Genomic DNA, 19,270 nt, shown 5'->3' on the forward strand with positions numbered 1-19,270 from the left:
ACTACCTACAACCCTAAGCTGTAGAACAAACCTGCTAAAAGCCCTGTGGGAGATATGAGATACTTCTGAGAAGGCTAAACCAAGGTTTAGCCTGATTTTCTGATTACCTTGTTTTACCTTTGTTCTGTCTTTCTGTTATACCTGAGGTCTTCTCTGCTGATTCTGAAAATCCAAAAGCTATAGTGGTATTCTGATGTGATCAGTCTGCTCTTTAATTGTGGCTGCATCGTTAGAACAATGGACCTTAACCTGCAGTCTACAACACTTTTATCCAGATGCATTTTGAACACATCTTAATCTTGTAAGAAGAAATGTAAGAATACAAATATTAAAAATAACAATATTTAATATCTACAGTATATGCATCTCTTGTTACCTGCAATACTTAATAGTATAGGAAAGATCTTCAAACAAGGTCTTGAGTAGATCATATTTTATATTTTATATTATTTATAAAAACATTGATGTAGTATTGAGATAGATTTGTTAAATCGACTGTGAAATCGGGCAGTGTACTTAAATAACATGGGCCAACATGAGGTATGCTATACCAGTAGGCCTACATGATGTCTATCTATAGGCTACCAGTAGGCCTACATGATGTCTATCTACACCAGTAGGCTTACATGAAGTATATCTATACCAGTAGGCCTACATGATGTGATATACCAGTATTCCAACATGAGGTGTACAACAATGCTTTGTTGAAGACACTGCAATATCTAGCATAGTGAAGAATGAGCTGGAAGGTGTTAAAAGGCTCCTGTGGCATAATGTACAAAAATAAAACACATTATTCCCATTTAACCGATATGATCGGTTGGTATGGGCAACTGCGGTGCTGTCCCATGTCGAGGCTGTCTAATGTTGTTGGATCTTCCTATTAGCGAGAGCGGGTCCTTTTTAAAACCTGCAGGGCTGACGCTGTCTCCTCATGTTTCACACATCTGCCCACGGCATTAGTAAATAGTAACCAACAAAGAGTTACATATATATTGTTTTCCTGTGAAAAATGAAAGCCGTATTTGCCGAACATTGGCTACATTGAAACATGAAGTGGTCCATAGGAAATTATATTTTATTAAAATAATGTGATTAGGTAGACCAAATATGTTTTATAAACGTGTGTTATGTTCTCAACTTCAGGTCATATGTTGCTTGATTAAATAGAGCAAGAGGTTTATTTGACAACTCGGTTCCATCATAACAGAAACCTTTTTTTCTTATAGGCTAATATTAGACTCTTCTGTGTATTCTGTTCGGTGCTGCTGTGCAGTTCCTCCTCATGGGACGGCTAGCATAAATTACGATAGTTGATCAACGCAGAAAGGGGTGCGTTTCCAGCTTTTTTGACACTTCCTGATTTTAGAGGGCTGCAGGGTGCGCGCACACATGTCCCGTCTGCACGCTGTGATCCGCTCGTTGTAAAAGGCGGTTCAGGGCCGGGCGAGAGGAACACAATAGCTACCACGGAGTCGATCAAACGGCCCCCCTTTTCGTCAAATGATAGGTGGGAAATAGGGACCGTGGGTTCCACAGTGACCGTTCAGAGAACAGGACAGAAGGCGCTGCTGGTTCTTTCGGGACGACGGCGGGCTCTCGCGGCGTGTTGTTCGGATTCAAACAGGTGTCTCGTGCCTCTCCCATCAGCAGGTGGCGGAGCAGCAGAGATCCGCTCGCGAGGAGACACCTCATGTTCCGTGGTCTGATTTCGACGCATTCCTCGTTGGTCGATACATTTTCGGGATATTTTTTTCTTTTCTTTTTTTTCCATTACCCAAGACAAACGGGACAAGGAACTCATAATTAGGAAAAAAGCATCAGATAATCCAAGCGACATAGCATTTAAACACCCCCCACCCCGACAGGTGGGAAGAGAGCTTTGGGACCCCCCCCTGCCCCCACTCGCTTCTTCTCTTTCCCCAGCGAAGGAGACGAGGCGGTGACTGACATCCCCACGGGACGGCCCGACAGACCATTCTGTTAACAGGTGTGTGTGAGTGTGTGCGTGTGTGAGGGCACACCGCACGCTGCCTCCTACCACCGGCTTATTGTTCTTCATCGAGCCCTTTCATTGTCCCGCTCACCCGCCGCTGCGCGACAGCAGTGACGGAGTAAGCGTTTCATTTGAATTTAATTAAAAAAAAAACAAAAAAAAAAAAAAACACGGATACAAAATTTAGTACGTTTGGGGAATTGTCGTTTTTTTGACGAGGAGGATACGACCCGAGTCGATTGAAGAGCTCAGGGATTTTGTAGGGCTAACAGACCAACATTCAAAGTGGTCTCATCTGGAAAGACCAAACAAAGTAGGTTTGGTTAGCACTGAGCATTTATCATGACGACGAGGAGACCCGCCGTGGAACCGGCGGGCACCGCCGACAACCAACAAACCCAGAGTCCCAAAACCCCCAGCACTGACAACGGTGTGTCGGTGTCTGATGCACCCGGGGCAGGGGTCGAGATGTTCCAGGACTGGTGCCTCCGGACCTACGGCGACTCCGGCAAAACCAAGACCGTCACCCGCCGTAAATACAACAAAATCATCCAGACCCTGACACACCGCGAGGACGACCACCGAGGCTGGATCTTCCGCGAGAAGAGCAACATCAACGCCAAATTCAAATTCTGGGTCAAGTCAAAGGGCTTCCAAGTGGGGTCGCTGCAGGAGGGGGTCGGCGGCTCCCCGGACAGAGCCGTGCTCTTCGTGCCCATCAAGGCTACGGTTAGTGCGTCTTCCTCTTTCACTTTCACCGGGCCACTGCGCGCTTTGTGTCAGTGGGTTCCGTTTAATGGAGTGTGCGCGCGTCTGTACAAGCCGATTTGAAGAAGAACATGAGTGTGTGTGTGTGTGTGTGTGTGTGTGTTTAAATGTGTTTGCCTATATGTTTCAAGGCTACAGTTACAACACCACTTTCCCTGGCTGCACACAATTCAAAGCACCTGTTCTGCATCGTGCTTAATCAGTATGGGCCCAGCCTACATTAAAACGACAAAATTAAAACGATTTTTCTAGACACTTGCTTAGCATACTTTAGGCCTGGCCTACGTCTCGCGAGGTCGGCTATACACGACCAACGTAAAGCATTTATTTTACTTGACATAGTCACTATTATTACATAGCCTAACACTATTATTCATAAACCGACTGTTTACTTAGATACATAAACTTGTTTTTGTGCAGGTTAGTGCAGGCAAACCCTCTGAGCCTATCCTCGAACAAACCATGGAAGTTATAATTTGGCAGTGTTATTATTATTATTATTATTATTATTTTTTTAAATATATTACGACAGGGCTGACGGTATTTCCGTTCACATTTGCACACTGTAACTGGTTAGGCCAGAGGTAGATGCTCATTTTAATGGCAGGGAAGTGATGACTATAAATAGGCCTACAATATAATATATCCGTTGAACTAACCCTGGCCTTGGTATAAGTTGACTTGCTTAATCCGACTCCTCTCCTTAATCAGGAGCAGAGCAGTGGGAGGAGACTTTTAATTAACCAATCCAAACAGTAGCAAAACTGCAGAAGACATGTGCCATTAGACCGACTTGCTCACCAGCAGGTTGTTTTCTAACATGTTATTCAAGTGCTTTTAGGTTATTTAGTTATTTAGTATTTAGTGGCAAGGCTAAAACGACATTAGATTTAGATTTCATCATGATTTAAAATTAGACAAAGTTTTAGACTTGTTTTAGACATTTATAACTTTATTGTTCAGACGTTTCCCTTCACGTGATAAATCTTTACCGGATTATTAATTATTTTGAAAAGGTTTGCAACAGGTCTTTAATTTGAACTAATCTTAGTTCAAGTGTCAAAAAAAGGAGAGCCCTCTGTTTTAATGCAGCAGTACATCAACCAAATGGTGAAGAATCTGTCCTGTAGGCTCACCTCACAGTTTGGGACAGTCCGGTTAGACGTTATTTGAGTGCATTGTATGCGGGCCTTCACATGAAAAAACCCAAAACAAGATCTTATCACGGTAACAAGTCGCTGTGCAAAGAAAGTCCTACACGGTTCTACAGTATCAACGCAGCTGGGAGCTTGGAGTCATGCTTTAATGTCCCTAAGAATATATATATTTTGCAGAAAATGTAAAGATGTACAGATTCAGTCAGTATCAACGCAGCTGGGAGCTTGGATTCATGCTTTAATGTCCCTAAGAATATATATTTTGTAGAAAATGTAAAAATGTACAGATTCAGACAATACTGTCTCACAAGGAGAGTCAAGAGCAGCAAATTCAACCCTTTCAACATGATTGTCATCGGAGACAAACACTCCTTAAATACAATGCAAACAATGATGGGTTCTTCCACTTAAAGTTGCAGGACCCGCTTAAAGGTACACTTTAAAGTTGTGAGATTGTTCAGCCCTTAACGGTCACCAAGGTTGAACAGACATGGCCAGCTTCCCTCCAGGAGGAAGTGGTGAGTTGGTCCTCTAAAAATAGTGACGAACTAGACGCTGGTGTCAACTCCATGTGATAACCGCTTCCCCCCTCTGCTGTGTTGACTCCCAGCAGGCCGAGTGACACAGAGAAGTAGAAGCTTGGCAGTTTGTAGTCTGTAGACACATGGTCTGTCACACATGCTTTCACATGCAGCTGATGCTAAAGGGAGGACTGGGATTGTAGTCGTCAATAGACACCATCAACTAAATAAACCCTTGTAAAAGCTGTATCTCCACACCTACCTTCCCTTTCCTATCCTATCCTTCATTAAGTAGAGGTGTAGGACAATATAGAGGCATGAGAATCAAAAATCCCTGTCTTTCTGTTTTCCAACACAGTGGAAAATCTGCCTGCTGGCTAACACTGGCACATTAATGAAATGTAGATTAATGTGCACTGTCCTTTAAATACATACATGTAGTCATGAACATATGGCCTTGCGTTTGGATTGGGACAGTCCAAAGATTGTGAAAGCGCAGTGCCGTCTGGAGCTGGCCACAGTCTCATCAGGTCATGCTGGTCATAATATACCAATATCCATCTTCCTGTTCTGCTCCTGTTCTGCTGTGTGTGTGTGTGTGTGTGTGTGTGTGTGTGTGTGTGTGTGTGTGTGTGTGTGTGTGTGTGTGTGTGTGTGTGTGTGTGTGTGTGTGTGTGTGTGTGTGTGTGTGTGTGTGTGTTCCTTTCGGTCTCTGCTTGGGTTAATCTTGGGGTCAGATTAAGGTTTAAATTAACACATATAATAACTGAAACAATCTAACCTTGATACACTGATGCAGCCTCAACAACAACCCATGGCCATATACATCACAGGACACTTTATTTAAGGATTCCCTGCATTTACATTAATTTACAAATTTACAAAATACATTTACACAAATTGAAGACACTCACACACTCTCCAAAGAGGTTGAGCACCAGCACACCATAATTGGAGACACTATGAACTCTGCAGTTTGTTTCCAAAATCAACCAGATACAGTGTGGGATTGCTGTAGGAACCAGCAAGTCATATCGCCTATTAGCTGTTCACTATAGGCCTCTGAAGATTAAGTCCCGCCTCCGAGGCTCCCGGTTCCCTCAGTCAAATGTCTATGGGAAATAACATGGGTTTTTTGAATGATCGTACATAACAAACTCTGTAGGTGGTGAAGAAGTAAAAGCTGCGTCACGTTTTGAACTACACACATTTTCCATCTAGTTTCGACTGGCTTTTTGTCTTTTTGCTTTTTGTCTGTGCTGTTAAAATAGCATTTATAATCGTTTACTACTTTAACGGCACAGACAATCCAAAATGAGCATATACACACACAGCTATGACGCCCATTCAGTTTACATAGTTCCGTATCACTCCGCGCCTAACTTGAACTGTTGTTTATTTATATATAAAAGCAATAGCATAGTTCACTGAAGCCTAAAAATATGTTGATTGATGGAGAGGGTGGAAATGTTGTAAAGCAATAGGCACACGGTGAGTGAACTGCTCGATAGTAGGCTAAATTGCCGGCGAACCAAGCTACCGTCTCTAGCCTTCTCTCTGAAGGACGCTACAGTGTGTTGCATAGCAACCACCGTGCACTTTGCAGGCAGCCAGGAGGGACTACTTTTTTGTATTTGTTAAAAAAATGCTTTTCCGACTTTCTCATTTTTTAAAAATTGAGTGTCTATGACTTTCATTTCGCCATACTTACGTAACCGTTTTATAAAAGCAATAGATCACTTCAGTCAGTGAAATGTTCTCATTATACCACAGTTAAGGGGGTCGCCGTCCCTCCGCTGTGCGTCGGGACGGACAATGTCCCTTAACTGTGGTATAATGAGAACATTCCACAGCCTGTCGTGATCTATTGCTTAAATATATAACTTATATACTGAGGGGGAAATAAATCTAATCAATATCACTTCATTAGGTGGGTATACATTAATTAACCATTAATTAACATTAGTAAATGCAGTAATAAGCATAATTCTATAGCATTACCCCTTTAAGCATAGGGGTAAGGCTTAGGGTTAAGGTTAGGGTAAATAATGTATGAATTATTATCTTTAGTTAACATGAACGCCATTACCTTAGTTAATTTGAACACTATTAGAAAACGTGTGTGTGTGGTATTTACTGTTTACTATAGACCTCTGAAGAATCAGTCCCGCCTCCGAGTCTCTGGTTCTCTTGGTCAAATGTCTATGGGAAATAACATAGGATTTTTGAATGATCCTACATAACAAACTATGTAGGTGGTGAAGAAGTAAAAGCTGTGTCACGTTTTGAACTACACATATTTTTCATCTAGTTTAGACTGGCTTTTTGGATTGTTGGTGCCGTTAAAGTAGTAAACGATTATAAATGCTATTTTAACAGCACCGACAATCCAAAAAGCCAGTCGAAACTAGATGGAAAAGGTGTGTAGTTCAAAATGTGATGCATCTTTTACTTCTTCGCCACCTAGAGTTTGCTATGTACGATCATTCAAAAACCCCATGTTATTTCCCATAGACATTTGACTGAGGGAACCGGGAGCCTTGGAGGCAGGACTTATTCTTCAGAGGTCTATTGAACATTACCAGAATGCACCAGTCTATCTGTCTGCTGTGCATCTTCTTTCCACTATGAGACGGAGATGAAATTCAGAAAATATCAAATGTAGCAGATTTTTGTGAGAAACGCCACTCCTTCAGAGAACGACTTGTAAAACAAGAGGGCCTGCTTTTTGCACCAGTGAAAAATTTCTCAGTCTGTGCCAGCAGGGGAACTATCTGAATAGGTGTGCATGCGCTGCCTGCATGCATGCCTGCATGCGCGTGCGTGTACGTACTCATGCATGTGTCTGCGCATGCATGTGTGTGTGCTTGGAAACACTGGGTGAAGGGGTCTTCGGTGGTCAGGGTGGAAGGTGAAGGTCCAGGAGGTGATTAACAACCTAACATCACACATGTTGGGCTGTGAGGGTCTTCTCCCCAGACGTGTTCCTCTTACTGTAAAATGAGTATCCACTTAGTGATGCTGCTGGTAGCAGTGATAATGGTCCATCTTGTTAGAGCTGGGCTACTTGTTGAAGACATCTTTTTTTGTGTGTATTTTAGACCCGTTTATCAGACTTATGTAATGTAAATCTAGGCTTTATATTCCTGTGATACGTTAATGGTTGACATGCATGTGATTGAGCCATTAAGATAGCAGAGTTAGTTCAGAGAATTATTTCCAAGAACTTTACGTCAAAGGTCCCCTGTGCTATCCTCTCCAGTCATTATTTTGTAGATGGGCTGCCTAGATGCGTTTTGATTGGGGAAGGTGTGACTGGGTGATAGGGTATGATTGGCTGTTGACAGTAGTTATAATATGCCAGAGGCCAGCTGGGGTCGCTGTAGAAGATGGAGAGTGAGACCACAATCACATACACACATACACACACATATACACATATACACATACACGTACACACACATATACACATACACGTACACACATACCAATACACACATACACAGAGGCAGCCTTGTGCACACCTCCCCCTGGCATTCTTTGGTTGCCATGGTGACAGAATATTAGCAGCAGTCTTAATTAGGCTGGGGTGCCTCATTCTCCTGGTCTCCTCCTGACCTCTTAACCCCTCCTCACCTGAATGACAAGGCTAACACCTGGTCCATAACCCTGGTCCATAACGAGGGTCCACAACCCTGGGCCATAATGAGGCTCTGTATTGGACCTAATGAACTAGCGAGTATAGGACTACACTTGTGCACACTTATTTAGTACCTGTGGTTGTGTTTGATATTCGCTGTACAACATTCAGTCTCTTAACAGCCTATTATCATCTAGCAACCTACAACTGCCAAATGAAATAAGGTTTTCCCTATACATGTCACCAATTTCTCGATCAAATGGTGTCTTTGTTTACTGGTCTCCATAATACAAAAAACGACCAAACCACAAACAACAATTGAGCAGTCTTATTCTATTTACTCTTTCCTAATATAATCTTGCATTTTTCATTTCCTACTCTTTATTTCCAACCCTTCACTAAATTTATTTATTTCAGCTATTCTGACAGACATCTGACTTAAGCACACACAGCCTGTGTCTATCAGGATGTTGTTATGGTTAATCTGTAGGTAGTAGTGGTGGTGTGGTTAGTCTGTGGCTAGAAGTGTTATGGTTAGTCTGTGGCTAGTAGTGGTGTTTTGGTTAGTCTGTGGCTAGTAGTGTTATGGTTAGTCTATGGCTAGTAGTGGTCTTATGGTTAGTCTGTGGCTAGTAGTGGTCTTATGGTTAGTCTGTGGCTAGTAGTGTTATGGTTAGTCTGTGGCTAGTAGTGGTTTTATGGTTAGTCTGTGGCTAGTAGTGTTATGGTTAGTCTGTGGCTAGTAGTGGTCTTATGGTTAGTCTGTGGCTAGTAGTGTTATGGTTAGTCTGTGGCTAGTAGTGGTCTTATGGTTAGTCTGTGGCTAGTAGTGTTATGGTTAGTCTGTGGCTAGTAGTGTTATGGTTAGTCTGGCTAGTAGTGTTATGGTGAAGTCTGGCTAGTGGTGTTATGGTTAATCTGTAGCTAGTGGTCTTATGGTTAGTCTGTGGCTAGTGGTCTTATGGTTAGTCTGTGGCTAGTAGTGTTATTATTAGTCTGGCTAGTGGTCTTATGGTTAGTCTGTGGCTAGTAATGTTATGGTGAAGTCTGGCTAGTGGTGTGATGTTATGAAAGAAAGACAAGACTATAAGTGGGGATCAAAATAAAATGGTTATTTTCTTCCAACCACCAGCTACAGGGCTTACAGTTGGTACTTCATTGTTGCTCTTTTATAATGAGATGGTTATGGTAGCTTATCTCACTTCCTCAATGTGTAGAATATGGGTAAGGGCTCTAGGAGGACAACGATGCACTCTTTATCCTGCTGCTTCCTCATCACCTCCCCCCCTCCTCCTCTCCCTCCCCCCTGCCCCAACAGTTCTGCTTTTCTCTGGCTCCAGGACCCCTCCACAACCACCTGCCCCCATCCTCCCCAGCCTGTCCCCCCTCGCTCCCTCCTTCCCTCCTCCCCTCCCTCCCTCCCTCCCCGTCAAACTTCGATGCCCCTGCACCCAGCAGCTGGATGATTAGCTCATCGCTAAGCTCTTTGCCCTCTCTTTTTTTGCCCAATAGCTGTTAGAAAATGTGAGCTGTCTGTTTCGTGGCCTATTGCTGTTGGTAGGACATCCAATTGGGTTGGCTTAGTGTGTGTTTCGTAGCACATAGCTTTTACAAGGTTCTCTTCTCTGATCTATTTTCAGTGTGTGTATAGAGCTAGAAAGGTACTGTAATAGTTAGTCTACTTATAAACATATTGTCCTGTTTAATTTCATGTAGGACTACACTTGGAGTTGCCACACAGAGGATTGTGATATTTAAATAATGTGTGGATCTCATGATAAATTGGGTTGAGATTGGACTGCTATTGACACTGTGTTCATTGTATAGGTCGATGTTAAATGCTGTTAAATGCTGTTAAAACAGTTTTCAAAGCAAGCTGTGCAGCTGAATAAAGGTGATTATGGACGTGCATTATGCACACATTGGACTTTTGAAATTTAACCTTGCTCTCATATCTTCAGGATTTCTTCTTTATGTAGTCCCCATTTCAGTTCACACGATACCATGGGCTATAATAGGAACTGTGTGTGTGTGTGTGTGTGTGTGTGTGTGTGTGTGTGTGTGTGTGTGTGTGTGTGTGTGTGTGTGTGTGTGTGTGTGTGTGTGTGTGTGTGTGTGTGTGTGTTGTTTAATTGTCTACATCACACCGAATACACTTCATCAGTTATCAGTTGGTGTACTCAAACACAGCAACCATGTGTGTATGTGTGTGTTTTGAAGAGAATAAGGGGTTGTATAGGAAGGAATCTTAGTGGTGTGTTGGGGGAGGAGGGGGGCGTTAAATGGACCCCTAGTGTATCCTAGCAACTGGCTTGTTTGGAAGAGAGAGGTCCTGTGTGTGTGTGTGTGTGTGTGTGTGTGTGTGTGTGTGTGTGTGTGTGTGTGTGTGTGTGTGTGTGTGTGTGTATGTGTGTGTGTGTGTGTGTGTGTGTGTGTGTGTGATTTTATATATATACAGTTATGTAGCCATATTCAAAATTCATGATCGCTGAATATGATTTTAATGTAAGAATTGATGGCTGTTATTTGTTTTTTTGTTTGATTGTTTTTTTACATTTCTATGAACTAGCTTTTATTGTTGGTTATTGACCGCCCACCACTGTCAAACTTTAAGACTATATCACAAATAGATAGTCTATCTCTCTCTGCATCTCTCTCTCTCTCTACATGTCTCGTTTATGTGTGCACTGATGGGTGTATTTGTGCATGCTTGATGGGGGTACGAGGAGGGAATCAGAGTAATGCCCAGCATTGTTTCTCTCATCAGTGGAGACCTCTTCATCAAGACCATCATCGCCAGGGCCTCTCCTCTTCCCTTTCCCCTGCCAGTTCACTTGTTAGGACCGAGGGGGGGGATGGAGTTTGGCAACTAAGTCAATGATCTGGTGGATGGAAGCTAGTTGTCATAGAAACCCTTGTTGCCTGAATGCTGCAACAGAGTTGGAGGAGGTGGGGTCGTTGGTGGAGTCAAGAGGGAGAGATGAACGGGAAGTGGACCCAATGACTCAAGGTTAAACACACATTCTGAGGGACGCTGAGTGGAAGAAGGATGAATTATATTATCAACCCATTTGAATTTGATTTCTGCAATTGTTTCCAAGCATTGATGATGAGTATTATATATGATGTATGCAATGTGATCTCTGGTTTGTCATGGCAGTGTGTGTGTGTGTGTGTGTGTGTGTGTGTGTGTGTGTGTGTGTGTGTGTGTGTGTGTGTGTGTGTGTGTGTGTGTGTGTGTGTGTGTGTGTGTGTGTGTGTGTGTGTGTGTGTTCATTATATCTTCTATCTGTCTACCATCTGGTAAAGAGTACCCTGGGACACCGCTTATGAATAATGAGGACACTCTCTACCACACTGTCTTACCCTCACACTCTCACATACCTACTCCCATTGAACCTCTAATTGTCTCTCTCTCTTTGGGGGAGGGAGGGGAGGGGGGTGATTGGCTCACATGACCACAAGGACTGAACCTAAAATTAAATATAAATATTCATATTACTTTTTATTTTTTACTGTCAGCATAAACTCAAACATGCTAACAGATGCACTTACACACAGACTTGTGCACATGTGTGTGCGTGTTTGTTTGTTCAAGGGGGTCACATGACCATGACGGAGAAACCAAAATAATCACACACACACACACACACACACACACACACACACACACACACACACACACACACACACACACACACACACACACACACTCTCTCTCTTCCCGTACTGAGACCTACCCTCAACTGTCCCATGAGGTTGGCCTTCAATCGGTTGCCATAGCAGCAGCAAGCTTGGCCTTTCTCTGTCAGGCGTAGGGAGTGTGTGTGTGTGTGTGTGTGTGTGTGTGTGTGTGTGTGTGTGTGTGTGTGTGTGTGTGTGTGTGTGTGTGTGTGTGTGTGTGTGTGTGTGTGTGTGTGTGTGTGTGTGTGTGTGTTCTTGTACCACCTGTTGTCTACATTTTGACTACAGCCTACAGAGACACTGGCAAAAATCTCATTCGTCCCCCAAGATCTCACTCTAACACACCCTCCAGTCTAGCACTGACATCTCACACACACACACACACACACACACACACACACACACACACACACACACACACACACACACACACACACACACACACACACACACTCCATATTCCCCCCCCCTCTCTCTCACTCACACTCTACAGTCGCCTTTCCCATGTCCTGACTCACACACCTCTCCCACGGCCTTGTGGGAGACAGGCAGGTCCCCTAGGCCTCCCTGTATTCCCTGTGTGTATGTGTTTATTGTATAGGTTAGTTGGCAGGTTCTTATTTTAAGTCTGAGCGCTGTGAACGATTTATTGGCATGGAAAACGTGCATTTACATGACCAAATCAGGAAAAGATTCAACATCAGATATAATAATAATAATAATAATAATAATAACATAAAATCGTCAAACATAAAATATAATCCAAATTGAAATGTGTATGTGCTCCCTCTCTCTTGTTTAGTGTATAGATGGTGTACCCGGGTCTGATCCTTCTCTGAAGCGCGTGGCCATTGTGGAGGACTTCTTTGACATTATCTACGCCATGCATGTGGACATCACCTCTGATCCCGGGAAGACCCCGAAACACGCCGGGCAGAAGAAGACCTACAGAGCTGTGAGTTCATTCTCCAAATCACCACAAGCACCAAGTGAGGTCAACCCTACAAGAAGAGTTTGAGCATTCAAAGCATTTCACCAATATTTATAATGTTTTAGTCTGAAGTATCATTAAATCGCCATATAAATGGAGCATTAAGTATCATCACCTTTACAACTAGAGCATGAAGAACCATTACATCAGCTATATACCTAGAGGATTAAGTATCATTACATCCCTATACAATTAAAGCATTACATGGTATTACATAAGCTATGCAACTAGAGCATGAAGAACCATTACATCAGCTATACACCTAGAGGATTAAGTATCATTACATCCCTATACAATTAAAGCATTACATGGTATTACATAAGCTATGCAACTAGAGCATGAAGAACCATTACATCAGCTATACACCTAGAGCATGAAGTACCATTACATCAGCTATACACCTAGAGAGCATTAAGTGTCTTTAAATCCCTATAAGAGTGTGAGTGTGTGAAGTATTATCCCCCTATACCTAGAGCATAAAGTATCATTACCTCACCCTATGATATTAATCCTTTTAACATTACAAAGCACTAGAGTATTACTAGAGTATTAATATATAACCATGCTGTATGCAGCATACTTCCTCCAATAAGATAATAAAAGACATGTGATAACAACACACCACTCAATGACGGTAGACTGGGTGTGGGTGTGGCCAGTGTGTGGGTGTGGTGAATTGATCATGCTTGCAATGGAATAGATTTCAATACTTTGTTGGTTCATATTCGATATCCAATATCCCTTTCCATTTAGGTGATAGGAAGACTCTCACTTGATATTAAACTCCCATTGAATATAAAACTCTTCTGTGTCACGTTGTAACCTAGGGGACAAAACAGTGCTGTCTCAGTAGTCCCAGTAATGATGTATCAGAACATTATAAATGGTCCTCATTTATATAGCGCTTTTATCCAAAGCGCTTTACAGTGTTGACTGACATTTACCATGCACACCGACGGCCGAGTCAACCACGCAGGGCGACAGCCAGCTCGTCAGGAGCAATTAAGGTGAGGCGTCAGGGACACCACGACACTCAGCCGGGGAAGGGGACCTCAGAAGAAACGCCCCGATTCCCTCCTTGATCGTCTGGACTCTCTGTTGTGGGACCCTTTGGTGGTCTGCCTCTTTGTCTTACCGTCCCTTAAACATCTGAATCACGCTGGCTCACTTTGGCTCTCCCCATCCTCCTTCTTTAAAACGTAGTCGTCCCTATGTTAATCAAACATGTTGTGCCATCGCTCTCACAAACTCTCTCTTCCTCCTCTGTCAGTATCGTTTCCTCTTTCAGTAGCTCATGTGTAAGAGCCAATGCTATTGCCAAGGCTAGTTAAAGTCGCAATGTGTAACCTTTCTATTTGGTCGTAGCTTAAAATAACCTTAAAATAAATATGTTGGCGGTTAATGATGATCGATATGGAATTCAATAACGCTCAATAAAATCACGCCCCATAGCGGATATATATTCTACAAATGCTGGTCCTCGTGCTTACCATCGCCACTCTCAAAACCCTCCCACTCACACCGCCAAGCCAGCCGGGTACGCTACTTAGCATCACACAGTTGCACATGAGTCGACAAAACACTGTTATTATTTTTCAATTTGGTTAAGTCTCCTGCCTACTAACTGGGAGGGGCTTAACACATTCTGCCTTTAACACCTGCCGCCAACCAATTTCAGCTAGATTTGAACATTTGACAAAAAAATAATCCAGGGTTACATATTAAAACAAATGTTTGGTGGGTAGATTATTCAACTCCGGGAGGCATAAAGACACAATTCTGAAAGTGACTTTTAGACCCGGCCTTCAGGTTGATATGGCATCCCACCCAGCTACAAATCTCTTTTGTTCTTACTCTCGATCTTGCTCTTCTGAACTGTTGTAATCAAAGGTGTGAAAGAGGAGATTGGATCGCACCATAGACAAATCAAATCTCGCACAAAACACACGCACACGCACAGCAGGAGGGAGGTGTGTAGTTGTAATGGCCGTGCACCCATCTGATGCAGGAATATCACTGAGCATTGTTAATTGACTGAAACAAAAGTGAACCTATCCTGTCCGGGGGCTCTGTTGGGGACACCGCCCTCTATTGGCCAAAGCTGGCAACTACATCTGGTGCCACCCGAGCCTCAGCTGTCATTATGTTTGTATGTATGTATGTATGTATGTATGTATTAAGTTATTGTTTTCCGGCCGTCACATCCACTATGAATGATCCCAGAATGCCCTTGTCGAGACAGAAGAAGGAGCCAGAAGGTCATACTGGTCTCTAATGATGCTAGGCGGTAATAAGGAGGCGGTAATAAGGTCCCTTATTCCCTAACCTGCTCCTCCCCCCCATCATCTCTTTCATCTGTCCCCTCCCCAAAACCCCCCCAGTCCATACTCAGCCAGCATGGCACAGCCTAGAGTCCTCCCTACGCCCCACACACACATCACAGCTGTGTGTGTCCGGCTGTGCTGCCAAGCTACACACTGGTCCGCGTACGATGCCACACACACACACACACGCACGCACGCACGCACGCACGCACGCACGCACTCACGCACACAACCCTCCTCTCTGTCTCTCTCCTTCGCCCTGCTAACCCGATGTCTCTCGCCCCACAGATAGCGGAGACCTATGCGTTTCTGCCCAGGGAGGCAGTGACCCGCTTCCTGATGAGCTGTGGAGAGTGTCAGAAGAGAATGCACATCACTACCACCGGACTGGAGTCTACCTGTCTGTCTGGACTAGAGTCTAAAGGTACCTGTCTGTCTGGACTAGAGTCTGAAGGTGTCTGTCTGTCTGTCTGGACTGGACTCTAAAGGTACCGGTCTGTCTGTCTGTCTGTCTGGACTAGAGTCTAAAGGTACCTGTCTGTCTAGACTAGAGTCTGAAGGTGTCTGTCTGTCTGTCTGTCTGTCTGTCTGTCTGTCTGTCTGGACTGGACTCTAAAGGTACCTGTCCGTCTGTCTGTGTGTCGGTCTGGACTGGGGACAAAAGGTACCTGTCTGTCTGGACTGGAGTCAAAAGGTACGTGTCTGTCTAGACTAGAGTCTGAAGGTGTCTGTCTGTCTGTCTGTCTGGACTGGAGTCTAAAGGCTTCTGTCTGTCTGTCTGTCTGTCTGTCTGTCTGGACTGGAGACTAAAGGCAGCTGGCTGTCTGTCAAGTCTTTGCTCCTAAAACATAGTGCACACTGGACTGTGTATTCCAGTATCTATCAGAAGGCATCCTCAGACCAACATCAAAATGTGGGTTTGAATATGGAGACCGTTATTGCAATCTTTTAAACAGACTTGGGAAGGCTCAGGACCTAGTCAAATCCAGAGTTGTTCATGGATGCACCGTGGATACCATGAAATTACAGCCAGTCAAGTATAATCATAATGTCTTCACAGAGCTCCGATCAACAGAGGTTTACAGTAAACCCTCTGTTATTAAACTGTTGCCTGGAATCATGATGTCATATTCACCATAATGTGGTTCCAGCGTCTGCAAACCTGATTACCAGAGTCTTGTCAGTGTGGTTTGCCTTGATGCTCAGGCCCTCAAACACCTTCCGCCCTACAGCATGGTTTTCATGGCGGTTGCCATGGTGTCTCAGGGGGCAACATCTGCTGGGATGTATGTGGGGAGGGTTTTTCTTGAAAGGAAAACACTCATGGTGAACGGTGAATAAGGCTCACTTTCAACATCGGTATCCACAGAGTCTGTTCATCCGTCCCTCTGTCTGCTGTAAGGCTGTTTGCCTTACTCTTGAATTAAAAGTGTCATATTTCTGTATGTGTGTGTGAGAGGGAGGCTGATACCCATGTTCAAAGTAAGGCTTTTTCACCATAAGGTGTCAATATTTGTTTGTTTGTTTGCGGTGCCAAGAGGGGAACAACCTCCTCCTGCATTCCCGGTCTGCCTGTCTGTCTGTCTGTCTGTCTGCCTGCTTGTCTGTCTGTCTTCTTTCTGTTTCTACACTCTATTTCTCTTAATGATATACTCTCTGCTCATCCCTTCACCCCCCATCTCTCGTTTTACCGGGGCGTCGTTCCAGGGTCCCCCCTCTCTCCTCAATTAGCCTAATTAGCAGCGTTTAACAAAGAGCTGGGAACAAGCACACATTTGCACGGTAAAGAAAAATAGCCTCGGTTGTAAAACTGTTCTACAGGTCCCCAAACTACACATCATGACGTTCACACTTCATTCGACGTTCACACTTCATTCACGATAAGCCTGATCCACTGATAACAAATAAATAATGCAATTAAGAAAATCAAAGTAATGCAAATCAATCCCGGATCAAAAGACGTTGTCTTTCTGCACACATAAAAGGCCAGCTTTGTTTTTCATAACAATAATTCTGACTGTAAAATGCTAGTCAAATGGTGTGTCTGTAACGTTCTCTACACGTGTGTGTGTGTGTGTGTGTGTGTGTGTGTGTGTGTGTGTGTGTGTGTGTGTGTGTGTGTGTGTGTGTGTGTGTGTGTGTGTGTGTGTGTGTGTGTGTGTGTGTGTGTGTGTGTGTGCGCCAGGCAGGGGACCGATCACCATAGGGTCGGAAGGCAATTAGCTGCCCCCTTTCCGACTCAAAGCACAATACACACACACACACACACACACACACACACACACACACACACACACACACACACACACACACACACACACACACACACACACACACTCAAAAGCCTCAGCATCGCTATGCTAAAGTCAGTCCCACTAAAGTTCAGCTGTGAATTATTAAATGCAGCTAATCACTGTGGACTGGGGCTATGTTTAATTGGCAGGCAGCAGGCGAACGCGTCCCGTATGTGGGGGTTTTAGTGTATGTCTATATGTGGGGGATTAATGTATGTATTCATGTGTGTCCTTGCACTTGTCTTGTATAGATGAGCATGTACAGTTTTCACTGCATCCCCCAGATGAAGAATGCATGACTCATTAAGAGGACTTTTGTTTGTCCCAATGTAAAAATATAAATTGTCATAGAGTACAGTTCTTGGACAATTAGTAAATAATGTAAATAATGTTTAATCGGTTAGTACTGATTTTTAGCTGTATTTCCCATGAATAGGTTCTAGTTTTTCAAGGCTTGGTCTGTGCTTCTGCTTGTCGGTGTTAATCATTAAAAGGATGAGAGTGTTTCCATAGGACGTCAGGGATCCCGTAGCACTGGAGGGGCGGGATAATGAATATTGTCAAGACGCAGACCTTCACCAGAGTCCCAGAGTGTTTTCAAAACCACATCATGTGCCACTGGCCACAGCTTGAAAACAGTAGCTTAAATGTGAAATGAGCCACACAGCACATAATCGATCCGTTATCCAAGGCTCCCTCATTCCCTGGAAGCATACGCCGTAGTATGCACTCTCACTCTGGGACAAGACTATCCATCATGCGTCCGTCTTGACTGGCCGGTCTGTCTATCTGCTGGGTCGTATTGATCTGGGCGTCCTGTATTCCCCTTCGTCCTCCATACATTCCAGACGCTATACACGTCCTAGTGCTAGGTCACTGTGGACAAATGACTGACAGAAGAGACAATGGAGGGAAGAGGGGGTGGAGGCTGCGAATATGAGTGAGGGGGCAAGATAAGAGGATGGGCAGGGTGCTGGGGGGGGGGGGGGGGGGGCACTGATGTGGTACACCTCCAAGCTTGTGTTGTTTTAACTATTTATTTGGGGGTGTTTCAGTTTTGGATGGCGGAAATGATGGCCTTGTTCTGCTGTGTTAGGCGTTCACTTTTATATTAACTTTTTTTTAAATATTTTATAAAAGTGTAAACCCTGGCATGATATGGGGGAATAAACCTGTGTGTTACATTAGTTTAAGATGCTAACAGAGTTGTATTCCAGAATAAACCTGTGTTTGACATTAGTTTAAGATGAAAGAGTTGTATTGCAGAACAAACAAACACAACGTTGGGTCAGTGTGCGGTTGTCGACTGAAGTTTCTCGTTCGCAAACCTCGATGACTCAATCTCAGCCAACTTCGGCCAACGTTCAACAGTTGGGTGTTGGTGTTTGTTGGGTGGCACTGTGCACCTTAAAACAATACTCACCTGCCCCGGTGCAACGTCAACCACTTTAATTCAAAACCTCCCCTGTCTCCTCCAGAGAACGACAGGCCGACGTCCCTCGCTCCGGACATGATCGACTACAACATGCCTCTGACAACTGCCTACCTGAAGCACATGGAGCTACAGTGTGGGAGCAGCATGGACAAGGTAGGCCCCCCAGAACCCACAGCAGGGTCCATTACAAGTGCCCTGCCGTCCCTCCTGCCATGACCACCAGTGTGAGCCATGTGTGGTCCTTTTTTCCAGATGGTCTCTGGTTCCTAGCCTGAGATCTGTTACAGAGCAGGTCTGGTGTCTGGTTGCCGTATCATTTTCTGGATTGTCAATATCTGCACATTTGCACATTTGCTGCGGTTTAATGGTGCAAAAATACAAACCTCTCTCTCTTTTGCTCTCTACCCCTCCCTCCGCCCCCTCCCTACATGCCTCATGACATGGAGACATGGCTAGTGTC

At 44.0% G+C, this 19,270-nt stretch overlaps 1 protein-coding gene across 1 annotated transcript in view; it reads left to right on the plus strand.

The window, feature by feature from the left end:
* Positions 1 to 2,239: 2,239 nt before the first annotated feature.
* Positions 2,240 to 19,270, plus strand: part of LOC311354419 (nucleolar protein 4-like) — a gene marked incomplete at its 3' end in the record, with an annotated part of 49,736 nt that continues 32,705 nt past the window's right edge. The window contains 4 exon segments of the mRNA XM_084474228.1: positions 2,240 to 2,725; positions 12,569 to 12,721; positions 15,370 to 15,480; positions 18,856 to 18,963. Coding sequence (XP_084330354.1) covers positions 2,339 to 2,725; positions 12,569 to 12,721; positions 15,370 to 15,480; positions 18,856 to 18,963 — 759 coding nt within the window. The 5' untranslated portion in view covers positions 2,240 to 2,338.

The sequence above is a fragment of the Micromesistius poutassou genome (genome assembly GCF_964030765.1).
Source record: "Micromesistius poutassou genome assembly, chromosome: 10".
Lineage (NCBI taxonomy): Eukaryota > Metazoa > Chordata > Actinopteri > Gadiformes > Gadidae > Micromesistius > Micromesistius poutassou.